This window comes from Anguilla anguilla, chromosome 2, assembly GCF_013347855.1.
Source record: "Anguilla anguilla isolate fAngAng1 chromosome 2, fAngAng1.pri, whole genome shotgun sequence".
In the NCBI taxonomy this organism is placed as follows: domain Eukaryota; kingdom Metazoa; phylum Chordata; class Actinopteri; order Anguilliformes; family Anguillidae; genus Anguilla; species Anguilla anguilla.
This window is the reverse complement of record NC_049202.1, coordinates 65,140,389-65,159,129: the sequence shown is the minus strand read 5'-3', so window position 1 is coordinate 65,159,129 and position 18,741 is coordinate 65,140,389. Positions and strand designations below refer to the sequence as shown.

Sequence of the window (18,741 nt, the reverse complement as noted above, 5' to 3'; positions counted from 1 at the left end):
CAAGTCGTTCATCCAAAACACAGGGAGGTTTCCCCTTCATTCAAAACACAGGGAGGTTTCCCCTTCATCCAAAACACAGGGAGGTTTCCCCTTCATCCAAAAAACAGGGAGATTTCCCCTTCATCCAAAATGTGGGGAGGTTTCCCTTCATCCAAAACATAGAGAGATTTCCCCTTCATTCAAAACACAGAGAGGTTTCCCCATCATCCACAATGTGGGGAGGTTTCCCTTCATCCAAAACACAGGAAGGTTTCCCCTTCCTCCAAAACACAGGGTGGTTTTCCCTTCATCTAAAACACAGGGAGATTTCCCTTCATCCAAAACACAGGGAGGTTTCCATTTCATCCAAAACACATGGCGATGTTCCCTTCATTCAAAACACAGGGAGATTTTCCCTTCATTCACAATACATGGAGTTTTCCTCTTCATCCAAAACACAGGGAGGTTTCCCATTCATCCAAAACAATGGGAGGTTTCCCCTCATCCACAATGCATGGTGATTTCCTCTTAATCTAAATACAGGGATATTTCTCCTTCATCCAAAACACAGGGCGGTTTCCCCTTCATCCCCAATGTGGGGAGGTTTCCCCTTCATCTAAAACACAGGGAGGTTTCTCTTTAATCCAAAACACATGGAGTTTTCCCCTTCATCCAAAACACATGACAGTTTCCCCTTCATTCAAAACACAGGGAGGTTTCCCCTTTATTCACAATACAGGAAGACGTCCCCATCATCCAAAACACAGGGAGGTTTCCCATTTATCCAAAACAATGGGAGGTCTCCCCTTCATCGAAAATGCAGGGTAATTTCCCCTTCATCCAAACACAGGGATGTTTCTCCTTCATCCAAAACACAGGGAGGTTTCCCCCTCACTCCCAATGTGGGGAGGTTTCCCCTTCATCTAAAACACAGAGATGTTTCCCCTTCATCCAAATCACAGGGATGTTTCTCCTTCATCCAAAACACATGGAGGTTTCCCCTTCATCCAAAACACTGGGAGGTTTCCCTTTAATCTGAAACACATGGAGTTATCCCCTTCATCCAAAATACAGGGAGGTTTTCCCTACATCCAAAACACAGGGAGATTTCCTCTTCATCCAACACACAGGGAGGTTCCCCCTCAATCCAAAACACATGGAGTTTTCCCCTTCATACAAAACACAGGGAGGGTGTTCCTTCATCCAAAATACACTTTCTACTTCATCAAGAAAGTGAGGTTTCCTTCATATTTTTGCATCAAATCATATTTTATGAAGCCATTAAAGCTCATTAGTAGAAGCATACTTGAATATTGTCGGAATCATGGACATTTTATGATTAAGAAAATCATCAAATAAAAAATAAACCAAAATGCAACATTTACTTAATCACATTCACTGTCACTGAATTATAATTCTAAATAAATTTTTAAAGTTATATCATGAACTTTTCATTGCCATTATTATTATTTTTATAATTACCACAGACAAGTAGAATTACTTGCCAAATCTATTGCTATTATAAGAGATTCCACATGGTGGCAGTATTTCCATTAAAACTCACTGGCAAACTCCTTATGTGTGTTTACTCAGCAGCGCCAGTAAGTCTGAAGCTGATAAGTCCAGGTTAGAGTGGGTCACTGACACGCTGTTCAGACTGACGGGCTTCAGATCTTTACTCTCATCTTTGGTTAGCTGACATAAACCCATTTTTGCTCTTGGTCTGGAGTTGCAGCCTGTTCAATGGTGTAGTTTTGCTTCTTTCTGTGGTCACAGCTGATGCCAAGTGAAAAAAATAAATCAATTTGCCCCCATAATCTACTCAATGCTCATATTATATTGTTTAGTCCTTTCCTTTCCTTAAATGTTCTTCATATTAAAAACACAAAAGCATTTTTAAAGTAAATATTTTATTGAGTGGTTCAGGTTGTATTACAGTCGACATTAACATTTGCTTATTTAAGTACATTCTCAGGGACCTTCCAAGAAACAGTCTGATTTCATTTTATTTTTTCCAGATGGTACCCCCAGTCTGCCTGTCTAACAGTCTAGCCCAGAATTAAATTATTGGAATCACATTTTAAAACTGTACAAATGGGATAATAACCGAGTTGAGACCCATCTAAAAAAATACATTAAAAATGTTTTTTAAATTTATGATGTGTTTCATGAGAGTTGGGTGAAGAAAAAATCAGAAAGAGGTAATTTCACCAACACATCAGTTTCTTTTCTCAGAAAATGAGAAAAGCTGTGGGTGGAAACTGCAGTTATTTAAAGTCATTTAGGTTTTATTCAGCATCAAGCAGCTGGTGTTACTAACTGTCACACCTGCACCTGTGTGTGTGTGTGTCTGTGTGCGTGTGTGAGTGCGTGAGTGTGTGTGTGGGTATGTGTGTATGTGTGGGCATGTTTTATTATCTTTGTGAGAACCAAATGTCCCCACAAGGATAGAAAGATGAGGAAAACTACGCAAGATGGGGACCTTTTGCTGGTCCCCACAAGTTCAAGAGGCTGTTTTAGAGTTAGGACTTAGGGTTAAGGTTAGGGTTACAATTAGGTTAAGGTTAGGGGTAAGGTTAGGCTGTGTAGTGGTTGGGGTTAGGGTTAGGGTTAGGGTTAGAGGTTACGGAATGAATGTAAGTCAATGGGAAGTCGTCACAAGTATAGCAATACAAACGTGTGTGAGTGTGTGTGTGTGTGTGTGTGTGCACCTGTGTGTGTGTTTATGTGCATACATCAGCCAGGGATCCACACAGCCCTGTACACAGCAGCATGATTAGTCACTAAGGGGAGAAGCAGCCTGGGCTCAGAGAGCTGCTCTCCTGCAGCCTCCACACAGGACAGCCCCCCTGGGCCTGGGCTGGGGAGCACAGTGGCGCTCCCACCCCACCCTCAGGAGGAGGTGCGTTCCTGGATCCAGCCGGTCAGTTTGGTGATGCGGGTGTACACCCCGTAGTAGTTGGGCCGGCCGCAGCCTATGCCCCAGCTGACCACGCCCGCCAGGAACCAGCGACCAGAGGCCTCCTGACACACCAGGGGCCCCCCCGAGTCCCCCTGGAACACAGAGACACGGACAGACATGCACAGAGTGAGACTGATGCAGGAAGTCAGAGGAGTGAGGGGTGCAGCAGGACAGACAGACAGACACACACACACACGCACGCACACACACACGCATGCATGCAAACACACAAACACACTAACGCACGCACAGCAGAACAAATTCAAGTTAATCTATGGAGCCACAGGAAACTACACATGAAGACAGCAAGTGCTACAACTAGAATCCTACCTCATTTATAGTGCTGAAAATGTATATTGGAAAAGTAATAAAACCTGGCTCATGAGACCAATTCAACTTTTAATGGAGCACTCCCTGTCTGTAGTACTCAACAGAAACAGAAAACTACTGCCAAAACCATGATTAACACAAGGATGCCTGAGTTTTGAGATGTCTGTTTTGCAGTAGCTACTGTTGTAAGCTCACACACACAATCATGCAAGCTTCTCTAAAAACAAATTGTGCAGACATAAATGTAAATATTGTAAATGTTACTTTTGTAATGAATCCAATATGTTATAGACCAAAGTGAGCTTATGGCTGTAGACCAACACAAAAGGAATTTTACTGAACAATGTACTCTTTCTATTGAATTTTTTACTGCAGCGTAAATGTGTTTTTTTTTGTACATGTCAATCAATCAATCAATCAATCAAACTTTATTTATAAAGTCAGAGTTTCAGCACTGCATCACTGCGACTGTGCACAGCAATGAGCAACCGAAGGAGAAACATGGCTCATACTGACATTATACTACAATACGCCACATTACAAAAAATATCCTCCATTTCAGTGGACCCAGGAAGGTTCTCCCAAACGCTCGGACAGAGATGGATCGGCCTGCCAAACCCCCCCCTCACCTGGCACGCGTCTTTACCCCCGTCGTGAAAGCCGGCGCACAGCATTCTGGGAGTGATCCTGTAGCCGTAGGACCTGTTGCAGACGTCCTCGCTGATGAGCGGCACAGTCACTTTCTGCAGGACGTTGCTGCTGGAGCCTGAGTGGGAGACGCGAGGTTAACGGATCAGACACCCAACACCCCGGCTGCTGGGGTTACGCACATTACAGGATTTAAAAAAACGCTCTGATGTCCCCTGTGAGTGTCTGACACATTTGCTTATGAACTCTGTTTAAAATGTGTACATTTGCTACCGCACTTTCTGTATTTAGCACACTAAAAATTTTTTTGTTTTGTAGTTCTGAATTTGCCAAGTGCGTACGACGTTTAAAATTTGTTTCTTCTCTACGAAGGCCCGCGCCTCGTCAGGTGTCTCTTGTTTCTGCCACGGACGGAATCGCAAACCCCCGCCCATCCTGACCGAGACCCGGAGCCCTCTTACCCCCCTCCTTCAGCGCCCCCCAGCCCGTCACCCAGCACAGCAGCCCGGGCTCCAGCAGGTGGGTGGGGGACGGGAGACAGGCGGGCTGGGCCAGGGTCCCGGCCGAGACGGGCCGCTCCAGCCTGAGCAGCACCAGGTCGTAGTCGTGGGTGTCGTCGTCGTAGTAAGGGTGCATGTGGATCTCCGCCACCCTGATGGCCTCCTCCGTCTGGCTGGTGCGGTTCAGCCACAGCTTGCCCAGGTAGACGGTCCACAGCTTGGGAGAGAAGAGCCTGGGGAGACAGGGTGGGAATCCTGACGCAACGTCTAAGGGATCGAGCTCAAACTCAGAACCCAGAGCGCAGCAGAGAAGCTTTATTTCCCTCTGCTTTCTGAATGCTGTGACCCCAGTACTGTTTGTAACATAGCATAGCATAGCATAGCATAGCATAACACAACACAACACAACACAACACAACACAACACAACACAACACAACACAACACAACACAACACAACACAACATAACATAACATAACATGAAATGAGATGACATAAAACATAACATGACATGACATAATGACAAGAACAGGCCATTCAGCCCACCAATGCTTGCCATTTACCTGACTAAAGTGTACCTAGTGCTCTGATTACCAACAAACTAGACAGTGTCTAGCACAGTATCAAGCCTGGTCTTGAAAATCCCCAGAGTTTCTGCCTCTGCTACGTGACCTGGCAGGCTACTCCACACATTGACTACTCTATGCGTGAAAACAATTCTTCCAAATGTCTGTACGGAATTTACCTTATTACCTAATTTCCATTTATGTCCGACCCTCCTTCTACTAACAGAGCTCATGTCCAGGGCCCGCGCTGAGACCTCAGAGACGTGATGCCAATAAGAGTTTTTTTTCCAGTCAGAAACAATGGCACAGAGACAGTGTGTGAGCAGCTGTGCTTTGTGAAGGGAGAGGTGCCCTGGTGGGACGTCTGGCTGTTACACATAGACGGCACCTGAGAGGACAGAGCTGTATGAGAGCGGGGATCCGCGCCTCCTGGTGGGAGATCCTGTTCTCTCACTCAGAGCCTCTGGCGCTGACTGATACAGCAGCTGCCAGGCAGCCGCGGGACCGCGCGCGCGGGGGGGCAGGGGGGGCAGCCTCCTTACCGGTCGTCATAGAAACAGTGAGCCGCCGAGATCAACCACTGGCTGGAGATGAGCGCCCCTCCGCAGATGTGCCGACCGCTGACCTGCAGGCTGGCCTGCCACGGCCACTCCCCCTCGGAGGCGTCCAGCCCGCCCACAATACGGCTGGAGAACTGACGCAGCCCACAGTCTGAGGGACAGAGCACACACTGCTCTCAGCTACTGACAGCACACACTGACCCCCCTGTACTCTCTAATTTACTGACACCATACACTGACCCTTCTCTCTCTGTTACTGACAGCACACACTGATCCCTCTGTATTCTGTCTCTCTCATTTACTGACACCATACACTGACCCTTCTCTCTCTGTTACTGACAGCACACACTGATCCCTCTGTATTCTGTCTCTCTCATCTACTGACACCATACACTGACCCTTCCCTCTCTCTGTAACTGACAGCACACACTGATCCCTCTGTATTCTGTCTCTCTCATTTACTGACACCATACACTGACCCTTATCTCTCTGTTACTGACAACACACACTGATCCCTTCGTACTCTCTCTCATTTACTGACACCATACACTGACCCTTCCCTCTCTCTGTTATTGACAGCACACACAATCCCTCTGTACTCTCTCTCATTTACCAACACCATACACTGACCCTTCCCTCTCTCTGTTACTGACAACACACACTGATCCCTTTGTACTCTCTCTCATTTACTGACACCATACACTGACCCTTCCCTCTCTCTGTTATTGACAGCACACACAATCCCTCTGTACTCTCTCTCATTTACCAACACCATACACTGACCCTTCCCTCTCTCTGTTACTCACAGCACACACTGATCCCTCTGTACTCTCTCTCATCTACTGACACCATACACTGACCCTTCCCTCTCTCTGTTACTCACAGCACACACTGATTCCTCTGTACTCTCTCTCATTTACTGACATCAGACACTTGGTCCCTCTTTCTCATTTACTGACGTCATACACACTGACCTCTCTCTCAGTGTTTTTAGGCATATCCCTGGAAGCCTTGTGTCCTCCTGAGAACAGCCCCAATAAGTCCTGCACTGTGCTCTACTGCAGCATATCCCTGTAAGCCCAGTCAGATCTGACTTCCTCATACAGCTACATAATGTTCTGCACCTCAGCGCACAGCACTGCATTAGGTGAGCACAGCTGGAGATGATTAATGTGCACCAGTAATAATGTCAGTTGATTAAATTGTTTGTCACTTTCAATGTCAACATTATGTTTGTTTTATATCACAGAAAATTAAATTCTGTTATGAAAAGTTCATTCTCACAGTTCTGGGCAGTGTGTAGGTGCAGTTTTGGGGTACTGAACAAAGCTGTGGATGCTAACACTAGCTGACATGCTGTAACTCAGTGAGGGGTGAGTGCAGATCTGGGGTACTGAACACAGCTGTGGATGCTAACACTAGCTGACATGCTGTAACTCAGTGAGGTGTGAGTGCAGTGTTGGGGTACTGAAGACAGCTGTTGATTCTAACACTAGTTGACATGCTGTAACTCAGTGAGGGGTGAGTGCAGTTTTGGGGTACTGAACACAGCTGTGGATTCTAACACTAGGTGGCATGCTGTAACTCAGTGAGGTGTGAGTGCAGTTCTGGGGTACTGAACACAGCTGTTTTAGTGACTCACTGCATTGCTTCTCGTCAGACGCGTCAGGGCAGTCGGTGACGAGGTCACACTCTGGATTTGGCTTCTTGATGCAAGTCCCGTCAGCACAGACGTAGGTCATCTCAGTGCACTCCACACCTGGGCAAATACAAGGCACACACACACACACCCACACACACGCACACAAGCACACACACACACACACACACACACGCACACACACACACACATGCACACACACGTGCACACACACAAACACACACACACACGCACACACACACATAAAAGCATGCATACGCACATAAACAAACACACAAGCAATAGGAATGCATCATGTTAGTGTCAATGCTTTCAGTTCATTCTAAATGAAAGTCACTGTGCACAGCTAATCGTGGACACCATGTGGAATGCCCATTGCAGAGGCTGGGTTGGGGTCGAGGTACCTTCAGTGCAGTTCTCCTCATCCATGCCCTGCTCACAGTCCGCATGGTGATCGCACACTTTGAAATAGTCCACACACTGGCTGTCCTCTGGACACTGGTACTGGGCAACACACACTGTGAAACAGAGCCATATACCGTCTGTAACCGCTAGCTAGAGACACTTGGACACTAATGACACGCACCAGTCTAAATGGCTAAAATCACTCATTGTTTTTTCTGGCACCTCAAGACATGGTTCTGTGGCTCTGATACCACTACATACATGGGCTTAATCATCAGTGCTGCACACCCACCTGAAAAAGCAAAGGAATGGAAAGCCTGTAGATACCAAAGTAATAATTCACAGATACCACTGCAACGCAGTGATCTCAGAGAAGCCTGATTCACCATGGAGATGTATATGAGGATGAAGCCAGGGAACTCAGGTGAGATATGTGCCTGTCACGTCTGTAGAGATAACTATATAAAACCTGCTTCTCTTTATGAGCGGCCTCCATCTTACCGCAGTTCCTCTCGTCCAAGCCGTTGGGGCAGTCCTTGATACCATCACACGCTGGGACGCACAGCCCGTTGACAGTGCAGAGGAACTGTCTGGGACAGGCTGAAACACAGAACAGGAGCAGCCAAATTTTACTCCTATTCGACTCAGTGGGCAAGTCACACGTGTGTACCAAGGCCAAGGCAAAGGAGGGAGGGCAGACTCACACTCTGATTGGTTAAGCAGTGAGACTGACTAGAGGAGGAAGGGTGGACTGATGATCTGATTGGTTGAAGGTTGAAATTGTGGCCTAATGAGGAAAGGGTGGACTCATGATCTGATTGGTTGAAGGTTGAGACTGGCCTAATGAGGGAGGGTAGACTCACGATCTGATTGGTTGAAGAGGCTGAAGTGGACCTGAAGCCCAGGGCCTGTGAGGGACACCTCTGATGTCATGGTAACGCTGGTGGAGTTGGACAGGAAGTAGAGGCGCTCGGCATATGGCTGGACGTTCCGAGTCCCACAAAGCCTAGGGAAAAGACAAGAGGGATGCTGGGAAGTCAAATGGAAAGAAAAAAAAAATCAATAAAACGTACATTTATTTGTAAATAATAAGGCTTGCTATAGGCTAACAATAAAATTACAGCTGGAGACTGTGGTTGTGAGCTTATTACGCAAAACACAGAGACAAACACAAACTCAAAGCTCTAGAAGCTGGCAGCTTTTTTTTTTGTTGTTCACTGCTCAATCCAAACCGGCAGACAATGCAGCACTGACAAAGCAGCATGAACAATGTGCCAGACTACGCAGAATCTCAGGCAGCAGAGTCTCAGTCCAGCTGCAGCTGTCTGGAACCTGGGCCCGCCCACCTGCGGTTCTGTATCACCCACTGGCCCTGCGTACAGGCCTGGTTGTAGTTGGCCCTGCTCAGCTCATAACCTTCAAACTCCAGCATCAGTCCATATTCCGTGGAGGGCACCTGGAGCACAGGCAGGCAGACAGAGAGACAGACAGAGACACACCGTATCTTACTGTCAGTGCACTTACCTTACTGTCAGTCAATGCGCTTACTGCTTTCATGGCACGTTGAGGTTAATCACTGACTCTGCCAGCGTTGAATGTTCTAACCTGATGCTGTACTAAGTCACTCTGGACAAGTGCTTCTGCTGAATACCAAGTTGTAAATTGTAGACAGACAGACAATGGCAGATGTCATTTCTGTCATGTCACAAAGCACAGCTGTCTTAGCCCAAGCCAAGTTGTAATATAAATATAATATATTCCATTCTGGTAATGAATATACTGTAAGTGCTGCAGATTTCTGCTTCCGCCCAATATGCTACATTCATATTAGTCATCCACTGAACCATTTGCATGTTTGTATTACTGAATTAATTCCTTGCTCAAAGATGAGGACACAGACTGTTGCTCGGTTCAACTCCCAACTCTTTCCTGAGTTTAGTAAGTTAACAGTGGAATGCATGGCTATATATCTGTGCAGATAGGTGATACGATTGAAAGCTTACATTGAAGTGCCAGGAGCAGTTTGTGTCAGGAGGGTAGTAACTGGGGTAGAAGGGAGTGTGGAAGCTGCCCTGGACCCCCAGGACTGGCTGCAGGTCGAAAACGGACGAGCACACTGTGAGAAAGAGAGGGGGGGGGGGGAATAAGGACCTAACAATATGATCGCCAACACCGTTCCCTGTACATAAATTGAACAAAAGCAGTGTCCCATAGTGAAGTTTTCATCAGTGAATAATGACCTTAATGATACTGAGTTGTCATCTTCACCCCATCTCAAATTTTTCTGCAGAGAAAGGTTTCTCAGGATGGCAAAGCCCCCATCCACAGTTCTTGCCCCAATGGGTTTTATAAATTCAGATAAACTATAGACATTAAATGTGAGAGACCAATCTCAGAATCTCAGAACAAAACGTATGAATAACAGGCAGCGCTGCATTTCTAAGGTTAACCACGAGCCAGTCCAAGGGTCTTACCGTGAGAGGGCCAGGCCTGGGCGGAGAGGGAGAACGGGTCCTTGTAGTTGTACAGGCCCTGCTTCCACAGCACTGTCATCCACTCCCCTGACGAGAGCATCCTCACCACCTGCTCATGTCTACTGCACCCATACAGACTAGGAGAAAGACGGAGAGAGAGAGAGAGAGAGAGACAGATAGTGAGAGAAAGAAACAGAGAGAAAGCACGTGTAGGGTTAAAAGTGGGTCGTAGATGTTCCAAGTTGCGCAGTGCCACTGAACAGAGAGGCCCAGACTTCTCTACTGTCCCTGGATGTGACACACAGCTGGATTATGAGGTAATGATCCTGTGCAGAATCTCCACCTTTCGCTGTAATTTAGACTAACGGCTGATGGTGAAAATGAGAAAAGTGAACTGAGCTGAACTACCAAGCAGAGAAAATAATGGTGAGAAAGATGACAAGACAATAAAATTTCAAGAGTTTATTACTTAATGAAACCCTTACAGAGTATCCACGTACTTTATCACTGTAAAATGTACTCTATCACCACTGTAATGTAAAACGGGTTTTAACTAGTTAGGACAGACTGCATAATAAATTGTCAGAGGATAAAGCAATCAACTCTTGAGGGATACATTGGATGTATAACTGATTTTGAAACATCCTTAAAAAGTAACCCATATGAAATCAGGACAGTTTCAGTTACGTAAAGAGCGCGAACTTTGAAGCCTCTTTAAAGGTTTTGTGGAACCTTGGTAGCATCCACACACCGTGCAGAATGTGTAGTCAGTCATTACAGTACTAGCTGGTGGTTTCGCGTACCAAATGAGGCGGTAGATCTTCATATTCTAATAGTTCAGACAGCGCATGCTGACGCACATGTCACAGACAATAGCTTTTGGTTCCTGTTTGAAGGTATTATCCCATGAAGATGAGCTGCTTTCACATCCGTGGGCGCTGTGATATTTCAGGTGTTTCCGAGGCTGTTATTCTTCAGAGCACAATGTGCCCCCCTATCTACATACTAGTATCAGTAAAACCAGCCACCTGTTAGAAGGAACTACTGCTCAAGCAGCACACAAAAAGGCTGGAATTCCAAAGTTATTCAACAGGGTGTCAGACAGGAGGCACTTAGGAACTGTAAATTGCCAGGGAGTATGCTGACAACGCATGAGACAGAGAGACAGAGAGCAATTTGAGGACATTCACAAGGTTATGATGTGTATGCAGTATGGGGATATTCACAAGGTAATAATATGTGCACCGCATCGGGTCATTCATGAAGGTTATGATATGTGTGCACTCTGGGGACACTGACAAGGCTGTGATACGTGTGCAGTATGGTGACACTCGCAATGTTATGAGGCGGAACAGTAGAAATTGCACACTCACAAGGTTATGAGGTGGAACAGTAGAAATGGTACACTCAGGAGGTTATGACACGGAATAGTAGAAATGGAATACTCTGAAGGTTATGAGGCGGAACAGTAGAAATGGAACATTCATGAGGTTATGAGATGGAACAGTAGAAATGGAACGCTCAGGAGGTCATGATGCAGAACAGTAGAAATGGAACACTCACGAGGTTATGAGGTGGGAATCTGTTGGGACTACGGAGTCATACACTGCCAGGCGGTCTCGGCACTCTGGCAGCAGCCACTCCATCTTCAGCTCCAGTTGGGATCCCAGTGGGGCCTTCAGGTGCCAGATACAGGAAGACTGCTGGGTGTTTGGGCCCCTGAGGGCCACAGGGGAACTGGACGTCACAGCATGGTACCTGTAACAGTCTTTGAGAGGGTGAAGGAGTATGGTCATTGAGAAGCATGCCAATGTTCTAATACAAGGTACAATACACCAATGCACGATTAGTCTGTGAACCACTGAAGGATTATTGATTAGTCTCAACACCACTGCACGATCATTAGTACTCCACTGCTGGTTTAATCTGCACAGAATTGTAGGATTAGCCTGTAAACAACTGAAGGATTAGTGCTTAGCCTCTACACAAAGGTACGCAGGTCTATCAGGGAAGGGGGAGAGGGGGAGGGGGAGGTGCATGGCATGCAGAGTAGAATGGAGCAGAATGGAGAGATCTGGTAGGGGTCTGGGGTCTGATGATCTTTTGAAAATACAATAGAGTTGTCCCTTTAGCTGCCCGACATGCTAGCACCAAGGTTAGTACCAAGGTTTTGAATTGGATGCGAGCTGATATAAGTGGAGGAAGACGAAAAAGGGAGTGACATGGCTGAGTCTGGGGAAGTTACAGACCAAATGAAGACCAGCATTCTGGGTGATCTGCAGAGTGCAAGAGGGAGCTGCAGTAGTTCAAGAGGGAGATGACAAGTGCTTGGGCTACATACTGGGCTACATAATAGGTATTGAGGAAGGGGTGGATACTCTGAATGTTGTTCATGAAGAACCAGCATGCCAAGACCCACGTATCCAGAGGGGAGAATGGAGCAAAGAAGTTGTGTGCATCAACACAGGCATAAGCCAAGTCATGGGAAGAGATGACAGAGCCAAGAGACTTGGTAAGGAGAGAAAAGAGCCTTAGGGGACACCTGAGCTCTCCAAGCAGGAGGCCCAAAGTCCCTTTCCCCATGCAACCTGGGAGGAGTCAGTCGAAGTCGAAGTAAGAAGCTAACTAAACCAGTTGGGAGCTGTGCCGCAAATGCCAAATGTAGTCAGTGAAGACAGCAGGAGTTAGTGGGCAACCATGTTAAATGCTGCAGAGAAGTCGAGCAGGATATGAACAGAGGAGAGAGAAGCTGAAGTAGAAGGGAGCTCCTCACAGACTGGATGGATTGGTCTGTAAACTAAAGCAGGAATAGTCCACTGGAGGATTTGTTAAACTAATCACTAATCCACTGAAGGACTAGTGATTAGCCTATACACTACTTAAGGTTTAATTATTAGTCTACACACCACTGAACGATTAGCCTGTACCCCACTGCAGGATTAGCCTGTACCCCACTGCAGGAGTCTCTATGCCATGCAGGATTCATCAGTACAACTGACCTGAGTTTATGCACAATGTTCCCATGAATAAAAATTTGGGGGAGTTAATGTTTTGTCATCTGCAATCAGTTATACCAGAAAACAGAAATTATAACTATGGAGTAAAAAGAAACAGAAAAAACTGAGAGGAAAGTGAAACTCATACCAAATGAAGCTTTCAAAAGCTCTATAACTTTGTGGTCATTTTCTGCAAAAGAAGAAAATATTAAATAAGAACATGCTAAACAAACAAAATAAAATAACAAATAAAGTGAAATGGCTTGAATGGCTTTGATGTTTATTCTTGCAATGCGTCGTACCTTTAGGTAAACCAAGCAAACATTAATTGCTCAGTTTATATAAATGCAACGTGAACAGGATTTGCTCTTATAGAGAGAAAGATCTACTGAATGAGTAACAGATTGTTAAATAGCTTGTTCTTGTGACCAGTCAAAAGAAAGCCCAGTTCACTCGCAACACAATATACCGAATTATCGACATAACACCAAGGACAATTTGCATTGCATGCCCATTTATGAAAACAAAAGAAGTTAAAAGGATCTAGCCAACCGAACAAAATAAACTTCGAAAACAACCTCTGAACAAAATAAATCTCGAAAACAACCTATGTTAATGAGAGAATGATGCAAAAGATGTAATAGTGAGCAATAACAGCGTCATCTGAGACTTGCAGTGTTGTTTGCTAAAGTGGCCATAGTTGCATGGTTACGCACCTGTAATGGAAAACGAGGGAAGGTATAACAGATATCCCCGATAGCTGGCTGTGTTCCCTGTACTGTAGGCCAGAAGACGGCTAATCAGGCTTCCGCTGATCTGCTCCAATGTGACCTTTTCAACATGGCTCTTTGGCACTGACAGAATGAGCCAAAAGTGTGCAACCAGGCTGCCCTCCCTGGGGAAACAAAGACTGGTCACAGTGGTGCCACGTATAGGGAAATAAAAATGATGGAGTAATAGAAAGATGAAATAAAGGAAAGACAAACAGGAAAAGTAAAAAAAAAATGAAGCAATAGAAAACAGTCAAGCTAAATAATTCTGATACACACTGGTAATGTAAACTGACAGTGAAGTTAAGGCAGGAAAACGTATGCAGTGAAGGGGATAGAGACTTGTGCAGTGAAGGGGATAGAGACTTGTGCAGTGAAGGGGATAGAGGCTGATGCAGTGAGAGGGATAGTGTCATGGTTCTGTGTTTCTGTCTCTGTCTGTCCTTGTTGGGCTGCCAGATGGCGGCACTTCAGTTTTGTGTTTCAGTTCGTTCTCCCTCCCTGTGTTAATTGTACTATTGGTTTTAATTATTCTATCATTGTTCTCACCTGTCTCGTTATTTAATCATCGTCCCCACCTGCCTCTCGTTATCCCTTCCCTCTCGTTTGATTATGTACTGAGTTCACCTGCGTCTTGTCTGTTTAAGTTCTTTGACCCCTTGACTCGTGTGCTGGTTCCTTGTGTTTGTTTCTGACTTTATGTACCTGCCCGCTTTTGTCCTGCTTCCGTTTCATGTGTGTGGTTCTGCCCGTGTACTCTGCCTGCCTGTGTTCTGCCCTGCCCGTGTTTTGAGTTCCTCTTGTTTTCTGTTCTTAGATATTTTGGAGGTTGTGTTTTTGCCCATCGTGGCCTTTTCTGTTCCCTGTTTGTGTTTGCCTTTTTTTGTAGTAAAGTCTTTATTTTCCTTTACCTCTTGAGTTTCATGTGTTTCAGTCTGCGCCTGGGTCCAACCCCCTCGAAACCCTGACAGATAGAGACTGGTGCAGTGAGGGGATTGAGACTGATGCAGTGAGGGGGATTAGAGACTTGTGCAGTGAGGGGGATAGAGACTGGTGCAGTGAGGGGGATTAGAGACTTGTGCAGTGAGGGGGATAGAGACTGATGCAGTGAGGGGGATAGAGACTGATGCAGTGAGGGGGATTGGAGACTGATGCAGTGAGGGGATACATGGGAGAAACATGGGAAATTAACTGCTCTAACTCACCCAAATGCAAAGACAGTAGTGGAGTTGAAGTATCGAGATAAATCAGATGATGTCACCAGTTTCTTCACCTGAGGAAAGACAGGGCTGAGATGAACATAGCTTTCAAAGAGTCCAAAACTCCTAGTAACCTCAGGCCCCTAAACATGTGTTCACCTGCAGTACTGTATGAGTACCTCTCGGTGAGATCTGCCACAGAGTGAGAGATGCCCAGTTGTGACGAGGGAGTGACTCACCATGTCCTGCAGGAGCCTGGCCTCTGCTCTGAACTCCAGGCTGGAGCGGGAGGCCAGCGGGGAGCTGAAGTTTCTGTTGAGGATCGTCACCATTGCAGAGTACTGCTGCTGCACCCTGGGCTCCAGCACCCACACTCTGTAATCTGGGACCCAGACGGAGAGAGACACACATACATTCCCAGTTACTCTGATTTATTATTTAATTTTTCTCTTTTTAAGAATATTGCTTTAATTTGTATATTTTAAATGACAACTAACATGACTACTACTACTTCTACTACTACTACTACTACTACTAATAATAATAATAATATGTTGTGATGTAGAGTCTTGTAGTGCTTGTTGAAATATGCTTTGACAACAGAAATGTTTCATTGTCAGGCCAATAAAACAAGCTGAACCAAGCTCATAACAGAGCTCTTTGCAGCATCTGTGAGCCTGGGACTGGACATCGCTGCTTACAGGAAATTAAATGACAGACGAAAAGCAGCCATCCTATCTGGAGAAGAAAACGGGCCCATCCGGTCACAATTCACAAAGCATGCTTAATTCCAAAATCTGAAATTTGTTTGGAAAAGTGAATTTTGGATAATGTGTTCCTCATTGAGAGCTTCTCAGCTGTTCCTACACAGAAGCAGAACTACCAGTTACCATAGTCAGATACAAGTACACTGCTCAGGGTGGTGAAGAAATTAAAATTCTTTCTTCATTTTAGATGAGGTGGAAGAGTGTTAAAGATGGCTGAGCCTGCAGGGCAACAGACCCTTGTAAGTTGAATGTTGAGGGGACAGGACTTTAGACTCATTGCTGGTTCTAATGTGGCAAATTCTGACAAAGACCATTTGGCACCATGGAACATATTAGAAGGTAGTGAGTCAATGGAAAATGATGGCTTTGCTTGAAATAAAGGGCACGATACTGCTTTTGGACCCAAATGATCCTGGATTTCTCCAAAAATTACCCAGAAGTATGAATGGGACAGAATGCACAAAGGACTAGCGAGGAAATCAATATTCGAGTGCTTGCTTACCTAAAAAATACCAGATTAGAGCACCACTTCCTGCCAGAACGAGTAGGATAATGATGGAGGGAACGACCAAACGCCTCTTTGGAAGCCCCGCCAACTTTCCAGGATGGGGAGGGCCTGCTACATTTTGCTCCGTCTGCAAATTGAATTTCATATCAGAACCGAAAGACTGGGCTGCCTGGAGGCCGTATCCGGTCAAGCTTATCAGCATTGCGTCAGGTATCCTATGACAGGTATTCTTCCGCAAGGCAGGCTCCAGGAGTTCATGATTTAAAACGTTACTGCAGTCACTTTGACAAATATAATGATGATGAGCTATTGTTGTTCAGCTATTGACTCAGGCCTATTATTCTCTTGAACAACCAGGGCTCTGTTTATGATGGATATAAAAATGATGGTCTATGATGGGCACCCAATTATATAATGCAGTGAATAGTATTTTATAAGAAGAACACAATTAAGAAAATAGAACGTTTCAAATTTTAGATCCTCTGTTAAACAGTTATTTTTCGGACGTAATGCCAAGATTAATGGAGCGCCAATCTTAGAATGATCTCTAAATTATGCTGTGAACACAACTAAACCCATAAATCACCTAGGCTAAATCACAGCCAAGTCCAAAACACGAGTAATTGTGTTCATTGCGCTGCAGTGTACTGTGCCCACGGGTCGGCAACGCCAATATACTCGCTTCCTGTCAGTTTGTATTATTTTTGTTATATATTTTTATACATACGTGATTGGCTTCCTGGTTCATGTGAGTGGGCGCAGTCCGCAAATAATTGCAATTCAACCCCTCCGTGCCATTCTCTAGCGCCATAACTTAAAAGAAGCGGCTTCCGAAGCGTTCATTTCCGACAGTATAAAAGCACCTGCATTAGAAGTGTCCAAGTTGCCCGTCTTTATATCGTTGTTTATTTATTGTGTATAATTCCAAGTCCAGCCATCTCTCTGAAACGGCATCCAGTGCAAAGGGAGAGAGAAAAGTCCCTTTATTTGTAAATCCAAAGGTCGTCGTCGATAAACGTGTGTCGGCCAGAAAAAGTCAACCAGAAAACCTGAAAACGCAGTGTTTATGCGCAAAAATACTCATTATTATTATTATTATTATTATTATTATTATTGCTGCTGTTGGTGATCTTTTACTTGGCGCTGTCGAAGATGATGATGATTATCCTAAAGTAGCACAATTATAGCTAAATAATGCATCATATATGCATCATTTTTGTCTCTTATTTCCACAGACCATGGATTAAGGCGTTAACGAAAGAACCGAAGCCTGTAAAATCCCTACAGGTGTACCCCCACGTGATGGTTACCTTCTGCTCGTGACTGTAGGTAGGAAGAAAATCTCGGTTGCCACACAGTGCCTCGAAGTAAAATGACTGGAATTGATTCCATCCCGTTAACAAAATCATGATGGTGGATAAAAGTTATAACGGCCTCTTGTGGGAAATTAATGGAGTTGTAGGCTGCTTAGAGATATAGAGTTGCTGTAGGCTACTTTACGCAAATTATGCCACTTCAAAAAAAATGACAAAGAAGTTTCATTTTAAAGACATCTTATTTAAACGCGCGGCGTTTAGTTCTGTAGCCCTTAATTGTCATTTGTTGTAAATTGTCATGTCGTTATCGTTGGTAAATTGTGATGCTGTTTTTTTTCTTTCTATACTGCCATCTAGAGATCAATAGCAATACTACATTAAAAAAGAAAAAAGAAAAAAACAGTCTGGGTTGCCAGTACAATTTGTGGTCTTCTACTATACTGGTAGAAAATATAGTTTGAATATAGAGAACTTTCTCTATATTAGGGCAAACAGACATCTGCTACAACCTGTGCTTTTTTATTTAAATAAGTAGTTACAATACATACACACACGTCCTGCTCATTCTCTTGTGTAGGTGTACTTGTGTCTGTCATCGCATGTGTGATTGCATTCGTGTGGTGTTATGTGTGTGTGTGTGTGTGTGTGTGTGTGTGTGTATACATGTCTTGTATTTGCATGTGTGTGTTTGTGCACGCGGTCATGTGTGTGTGTAGCTATATGTGTGTAAATTGTATTTTGAAGTAATCCACAACGTAGGTCTAATCAGATTATGCATATTAAAAAAAAAAAAGTATTCTGGGCTGATTACAGTTACTGCATTTATTTGTTATCTGATTATGTAATTCAGATTACATGTAATCCATTACTACCCAGCACTGGTTGTGCTGCATCTATTTCTACCAGGCTGCAGACGGATATGGTTTCGCTGCTTTGCTGGATCCGACACATTATAGTTAATTGCCTGCTTATAGTTAACTGACTGGCAGCTGCTGTCGGCGTGCCTCCCTGCTGCCTGTGCACGCCGGTTACTGCAGCGTCAGACACAACGGTCGTCCGTGGTTCTCGCGTTCTTTTAGCAATTTAGAATAACGGAATTAT

At 44.9% G+C, this 18,741-nt stretch overlaps 1 protein-coding gene across 3 annotated transcripts; it reads right to left on the bottom strand.

The window, feature by feature from the left end:
- Positions 1 to 2,583: 2,583 nt before the first annotated feature.
- On the bottom strand, positions 2,584 to 17,562 carry LOC118217831 (transmembrane protease serine 6). Of its 3 annotated transcripts, none has more exons than XM_035399899.1 (18): positions 17,052 to 17,562; positions 16,319 to 16,451; positions 15,289 to 15,431; positions 15,056 to 15,123; positions 13,797 to 13,975; positions 13,229 to 13,270; positions 11,648 to 11,852; positions 10,085 to 10,221; positions 9,614 to 9,726; positions 8,957 to 9,066; positions 8,474 to 8,616; positions 8,112 to 8,210; positions 7,610 to 7,723; positions 7,188 to 7,304; positions 5,528 to 5,696; positions 4,381 to 4,652; positions 3,901 to 4,037; positions 2,584 to 3,033 (listed from the first exon to the last, which is right to left on the bottom strand). In XM_035399899.1, the coding sequence occupies exons 1-18, from the start codon at positions 17,133 to 17,135 to the stop codon at positions 2,872 to 2,874; spliced, it is 2,427 nt and encodes an 808-aa protein (XP_035255790.1). In that variant the 5' UTR covers positions 17,136 to 17,562; the 3' UTR covers positions 2,584 to 2,871. The 3 variants fall into 3 exon arrangements, with proteins under 3 accessions (XP_035255790.1, XP_035255809.1, XP_035255800.1); XM_035399918.1 differs by having other exon boundaries at positions 17,188 to 17,562; XM_035399909.1 differs by lacking the exon at positions 13,229 to 13,270.
- Between the last annotated feature and the right edge of the window lie 1,179 nt (positions 17,563 to 18,741).